The sequence below is a fragment of the Lycorma delicatula genome, chromosome 1 (genome assembly GCF_047948215.1).
Source record: "Lycorma delicatula isolate Av1 chromosome 1, ASM4794821v1, whole genome shotgun sequence".
In the NCBI taxonomy this organism is placed as follows: Eukaryota; Metazoa; Arthropoda; class Insecta; order Hemiptera; family Fulgoridae; genus Lycorma; species Lycorma delicatula.
In genome coordinates this window covers 175,479,581-175,486,825 of record NC_134455.1, presented here as the reverse complement: position 1 = coordinate 175,486,825, position 7,245 = coordinate 175,479,581, and the positions used below count along the sequence as shown (strand labels likewise).

The following is a 7,245-nucleotide window of genomic DNA, read 5'->3' as shown; positions in this document are numbered from 1 at the left end:
AAAGCAGGATTGACTTCTATTGGCTAATAAATCAGAATGTTCATTATTTTTGCCTTTATTTACAGTAGATTTATCAATTAGTTGGGGCAGAATAAACAAGTTACATAAAAAACATTTCTGAGTAGAAAAACTCTACGTGTTACTTCTGCATTAAGCCATCAGCATCAATTTTCTATCAGTGTGTGGTTGATGTCAAGACATGCTGATTGACTTTTACTTATTGCCCAACAAAAGTATGTCATGTATTTCTCATCAACAGATTTTATTAGAAAATATTCCTCTAGCATATGCACAACAACTTGGTTAATGCGTGCATTAACCAAGTTGTTGTGCAACATTATTCCTAACATTGATAGAAGGACGTGTCCTTCTATCAATGTTAGGAATTCCTGAATAGCCTTTTCTTGAACAGCTGGATGGGCATAGTGATCTAGTTGCTTGGGTTCCCAGCTCACCAGATTTAAATCTATTGGGCTTTTACCTGCGGGGCATTTGAACAGCATGGCATATGCCATGCTGTTCACTTGGAATGACTTTAGAGACAATTAAGAGTAATACTTGGATTATTTGAGCTTCAATAGTCAGACTGTTATGCTTTGATTTATTTATTAAGTGAAAAATTAATTAAGATCTCTACATTTAATGATTTTATTTTGTATTTTAACTAGTAAATCTTTTTTTTATAATAAAAATAAAATTTAATTGTGTATAATTTTATTGAAAAATAAAATGTTTTCAACATCAAAGTTCAATATTTTTATATAACTAGGAAACTTTGTTCTTCAATATACGAGCATATGTTACAATTTTTACTTCCTTTTATGAAGTAAAGGAAGTATTGTAATCGCAAAAAATTTTGATTCTCACATTTCAATGCAAATATCCATTTTGATAATCTGAGTGTGACATCTGTACATATGTATCTCGCATAACTCAAAAATGATTAGATGTAGGATGTTGACATTTTGGATTTAGGACTGTTGTAACATATAGATGTACACCTCCCTTTTTGAATGTAATCAACTAAACCAAAAGTGTACAAAATTAAAAAAAAAAAAATTGGATTTTGGACTTTTCTTAACTGCAGTAATAATCCCTCACTGAGAGCTTTTCAATGATATATCATAAGTAGTACTTAATGAAATATATGGATCTTAGAAGAGGAAGACACATCGGTTCGAATCAGACTTTTTTTTAATTTATCTATATTGATTTATTAATAATTATTAACCTCTGATTATAAAGAGATTTTTATGATAAATAATAAATTCAATAATTAACAAAAAAAAAAAAAAAAAAAAAAAAAAAAAAATGAAAAGTATCAGAAGCTATTAATGAAATAAAATTTTATGTACTTTTCATTTAAAAAAAAAATGTGTGTATGTAATTTAATAGACTTACAAGGAAGTCCACGTCAGATTTTTCTCTATACCAAATAGTTGGTATTTGAACAATATCAACTATTTGAGTGGTACTAATGAACTATCTACTAATCATCTAGTGAAGTAGATTAAAACTGGTAAAAAATTATTTTGTAATTTTGAGTAGAGATTGACATTAATAGTTTATGTCATACAAAACTATATTATGTTTGGTTATTTTGGTTATTTGAAGTCTAAATGTTAGGTATCACTGTTCAAAATGAAACGCTTAAAATTTTATCCAATAAAATGAATACTTTTGTGAGTGATAAATTAAGATGCTTGCCACTTTAAAATTTATAGATATAAAATATCCATATTTTTAATTTAATAGAAAATATTAACATAAAAAGAAGTGGCAAATTACAATAGCTCAATCCATTTTGGATATAAATTTTTTTTTAAAAAGGTGATAGGTGGGAGATAAAAAGTTTCTGGACCTATGTTCATCTGCGGTTTCAAACATTTTTTTCTGTATTCCTGATCTGCAGTTTGAGGTTGTTGTGTAGTTGTAAAAATGATAATTGTTTAGAGGAAATGTTGGCCTTTTGAGTTTTTAGCATGTTACACCACATGGATAGGGAGAATCAAATTTGTTCTGTGTTTTTTATGTTACACCTTAGCTGAAAGTTCCTTTTTTAGGTATCAGGAGTGCACATTTCACTTTGATACTAATAAAAATCTACATGCTGCTATCACCCAGGGATTGTGAAAAAACTCATGGAAATAGCAATTGTTGGTAGAGCTGACCAAATGTGCACAAGGCTCTTTCCCATTAACAATTTCAGTAGCCATTAATTTGCAGTTTACAGTGAAACCTGCTTATCGTTCCTCTGCCAGTGCCCTTTACCAGAGTCAAAGTTCCCACAGATTTTTCCAAAGCCTGGATGGATCTACATTTACAGGAATATATTACAAAATATTGGACCTTTTTTATCCACTCTAATTGTGCATAAATATATTTTTTCTTAAAATAAAATTTAGACCAACATACAGATGGTGGGTAGTTTATTTATTTAAACTGGTCCCCTGGGTTGGTAATTTATCAGGACTGCCTTCTTGGAGCTTGTTTATTGTTTACAACATAATTAATTTAATTATTCTAGTTTCTTTAGATTTATTTAGTTTATTTTTGTAATAGCTGTTTGTTTAAAACAACTGTGGATTTGACGACATTTTGTTTATTTTTATAGAGGTCTGTCATTGGTCAGATCTTGTGAGTAAACATAGATTTGTTTACTAGTGTTTGTTTCTGTTTTTGTGTTAACATAATGTTTGAGCAGGAAGACAGACGACAGGGTAGACCCAGGCAGGATAAACCCAGTAAGGTCGTTGCTGAGGTGTGGTTTGACGATTTGTGGAGAGGAGAAGCCACAGGCTGGGGCATCAGGAAGGTCTGTACAGGCCATGATGAGGCCCATCCAGCAGAGAAAACCTTAGATCTGCCAACATCTTTGTAAAATTTTTGCCTCCTAATGTAACAGCCATTTGATCAGGGTGTAATACAAGCTGTAAAGTGAATACACAAAAAGAAAATGATAGCTTTTCTATTAGAACAAGAGGCACTAGAAATAAAATCAACTTTCACGGACCTTCTCAAAAAAACTGACGTGAAGGCAGTAATTTTTTTTCTGCTGAAGCTTGGAATGAGATTGGAAAAAACATAGTAAAATGCTGGAAAAATCTTTGGCCTGATAATCTATATTATAAAGACCTAACAATGAAATGTAAATATTTCTTCTGATTTTGATGGTATGAAGGATGAGGTTTTTCAGATTCTGGGGATTGTTTTAATAAGCCTTTTCATTCAGCATATAAAATAAAAACTACTCACATATTACCAATTACATATCATTTATTAACTAGATTAATTATAAATTTATACAGTTAAACCATACAATGCTTTATTCTAGCAAATGAACAAAAATTGATTACATTGAATGAAAACAAATCTATATTTATTATTTCATAATAATATATCAATGACGAAAACTTAAAAATGATGTTAATCTAAAGCCATATCCTCATCATCATCATTATCTTTTTTCTTGCTCTGCTCTTCAGTTTTTTTACGTTTTTCAGCTTGCTTAGTTGCAGAATCATCAGCAGATTGATCAGGATTAATGCTGGCATTCTGTAATGCCTTAACAAATTCTTCCATATTTCCTTGATTGGCAGCACTTACAGCGTCAGGGCCAACAGAAAACTGTGAAACAACTGGTCCAAGCTGACCTGACTGTAAAGCAGTACTGAACATGCTAACTGCCTGCAAAAATAAAAGCATTTAATGATTTTTTACTATCTATCTAATGGCACAAAAAAATTAATTAAAATAAACTAATAAATCTCAAGAACAATAAAAACGTAATAAAATAGTAATATGATTGTTCTACTAATTCTATTTTCTACTAAATTACACAATTTAAAGTACAAAATTTACAATGAATAATAAGACTTCATAACATAATGACATATTAGTTTGAAATTTTTAAAAATGCAAACAAACAATTTTTAACAAAGATTACTTTTACCATTTGCTAAATATTTAAATTGAATAGTTAATTTTTAAATTAATTAGTTACATCAATGAAATATTAACCTGATATAAATACTAGATATATTAAGCTCATAAATACTACAAGAAGATATTAGTTAAAACTTGGGAGACAATTTTTTGGATATTGCATGGAAAACAGCACTTCTTACGTAAAATGAAGGTACCAAAACGTCTGTAACACGCTTGTGGAATAGCACCTTAAAAAAGGATTTGAATTCGTTTTCAATAAACTGATTAAATAGAACACAAAAGTTAAACTTTACTGATTATAGATTCAGATAGAATATCAAATTATTTTGCATACCTTCCACTAATAAAAAACTTTTCTTTTGGTAAGAAACATTTTTTAGTTGATAATTTGATTTACTGATCAGAGCTTTAAGCATGACATCCTTAAATCAAACTATAAGTAAAGAACTTTATATTATAATTCTGAGTATAGCATAAAATATGAAAAAATAAAAAATACTCCTATGCATAATTCAATAAGATATCAATAAATTAATTTGTTTGAAGGGCAGATAAAGATATATTACTTAATTACCTGTTGAAATTGTGGTGAGGCCAGAGTAGATCTTAACTGTTCCTGTTGGTTGCCTTGTGTTCCGACAGATGGCAGATGCTGTTGTAAATCTCTTACACGTGAAGGATCACTCAATACTGCTTGTAAACTTTCAGGTGTTATAGCAGCAGATAAATCAACTATAACCCATTAAAATCAATGGACAGATAAACAACAAAGAAACTTAAACATAACTGATTTAATTTACTCATGTCTTTAAAGATTCATCAGTTTCATAGACATCAATGAATAAAAAAGTCATTAAAATACCAAATCTCAACACATTTTTTCCAAGATTTATCACAAATAATAATTAACAATCATATTAAATCAGTCAAAAAATTAAAGGAATTATAAACATTTTATAATTAGATTATACTGTCTTACAAGGACAGAATAAACAAGGTATTATAATACAAAAAGGCTATAACAGTTTATTTATTTACAAGTTATCTTTTTCCTAATTTGCTAGACCTGAGCTAGAGTTATTAACTCAAACAGAATAAGTACATTGGTAAAATGGGTATTCAAATCCTAAAGGATTCCTATAACATTACTGATAATCTACATAGCACATTTTTTATTTTCCAGAGTTTTTCATTTTCCAAACTATTAGTAAAATTTATTTTATTCTTTAAAAACAACTGGTCAGTACACATTATTTATTTTAAATTACCTACTTTACTTTCACAAAAAAAAAGAAAGAAGAAAACAAAAGAAAAGTGGACAAGATATAAGATAGTTAGCAGCAGTAATGGAATGAAAGGGAAATGGTTCACAGCCAGGCTTAGGGAATATTTTACTTTACAAAATTAATTTATAATCAAATAAAGTACTTGCATAATTTATTTTAACTAGCATCTCCGTCACGGCTTTGCCTGCACTATATGGTTACTTGTGTTTCCAATTGCAGTCACTGTTTTTTAGTCAAGTAACCAGAGGCAGTGCAGCCAGTCGCGGTGCGACTGGCTGCACTGCCTCTGGTTGCCCCACCGTTCACTGTTGCACCTCTTAAAAATTGAAATTAATAAAACCCGATTAAGGTTTTTAGATATTTGTCTGAAGAGTATTGCAAACCCAAATACTGAATATTTTGTTTAGTATAGTACGAAATAGGGAAATAAGTTTAATTATAACTCTATTTTAACCCTTTTAACTATGAATTTCAAAAAATTTCCAACATGTAAACACTCCTGGGATAAATTATAAAAATTGTGACATTTTCAGCAAAATTGGTTAAGCAGTTTTTGAGTTATTAGGGTATAACAAAACAAAGGTTGTTTTTTATTTATATAGATGTATTTTATGTAGCTGAAGAACTTTTATCATTATTCATACTAATTAAATTTTTTTACAAACAAATAACTCATAGTTTGGCAACTGTTACAATTTTAAAAGTAGGTAAAGGGGGAAAGGTATATAACACCTGTGTAGAATGGTCTTATCTGTACACAAAACATTCACTAGAGATTGCCAAGTTAAAATAAGTCGTCTGTGGCTACATTTTTTATCAACGTAGAAGCTTGTTTTTCATTTATTTTGAATGCCTCCTTCTAATTTAATTTAAACAAATAAAAATTTTCCATAAAAAATGATCTATTTTCACAAAACATGTAGCTTTTCTTTCTTTGAAACTGCACATAAAAAAGGAATAATTGACCATTCTGAGTATGAAAAAAGAATACACAACTTCAATGTAAAAAAAGAACAAGAAATATTAAATCTTGAAAAAAGCAGAATGAAAATTATTTTAATTTAGATGATTTTTTTAAAAACTGCTGTCAAATTAGAACTAGAAGAATGATATACACTTAATGACTAAATTTATGGTAAAAATAAATTTAATAAATAACAAAATAAAATGTTAATGTTACTGAAATTTTTGAATTATACTAATATTGTAAAAAGCAATAATATAACTTTATGCTGAAATATATTAATACAATATGGTAAAACTTCATTATAATGGTTTGTAAATAGATAAATGAACATATATTTTCAGAACAATTACTTCTGATAGTACAATGATATCTATAATGAAACAAATTATTAATATCCAATCTGTTAACAGTTCACTTGATTTATTAACAACCTTTTTAAAGTAGTTTAGCTCGGTTTACTGCATTTATCATCTATTAGATAAAAGTACATTATCTTTAGAAATTAAAACAATTTTAAAATAATTTTAACAAAAAATTTAATTAATAATAATTTAATTTTAATCAGTAATGTTTATGTAATGTTTAAGTAATGTTTTATGTTTTATGGCTAAAAATTCAAAATTATGTTGTCTCAAATTTTCAAGTAGTTAGTCTAATTCAGATATGTGCAACCCAAAATCATTACTGGGCCAATAAAATACTAGAAATGTGAAGCGAGCCGCACGTCACATAGACAAGAGGTATCATAAGTAAATTGTTTAACTTACTAATAATTTTATTGTACAGTTTTCAATGTAATAAAACAACATTTTTCAAAAAATCATAAAGGTTTTATTTTTTAATAATGGTGTTTTTTTTGTTTTTTTATCAAATTCTCCAAATCTAACTAAACTTATTTATATTTTGTTTCGAACATAATTTTTATAAAAAAAAATTATCTAAAATATATGCATTTTATTTTTAAATCATATTATTTTAAAAATAAAATTCTTTTACAGTGTGTATCTTTAGAATCATAAGTTAAAAAACTTAAGTCTATAAGGG

At 28.0% G+C, this 7,245-nt stretch overlaps 1 protein-coding gene across 1 annotated transcript in view; it reads right to left on the bottom strand.

The window, feature by feature from the left end:
* Positions 1–3,258: 3,258 nt before the first annotated feature.
* The window catches only part of Rpn13 (regulatory particle non-ATPase 13), a 45,329-nt gene continuing 41,342 nt past the window's right edge, over positions 3,259–7,245 (bottom strand). The window contains exons 7-8 of the mRNA XM_075367585.1: positions 4,523–4,680; positions 3,259–3,687 (exon numbers count right to left, since the gene is read on the bottom strand). Of these exons, the coding sequence (XP_075223700.1) occupies positions 3,427–3,687; positions 4,523–4,680 (419 nt within the window). The 3' untranslated portion in view covers positions 3,259–3,426. The remainder of the gene's footprint in view (positions 3,688–4,522; positions 4,681–7,245) is intronic.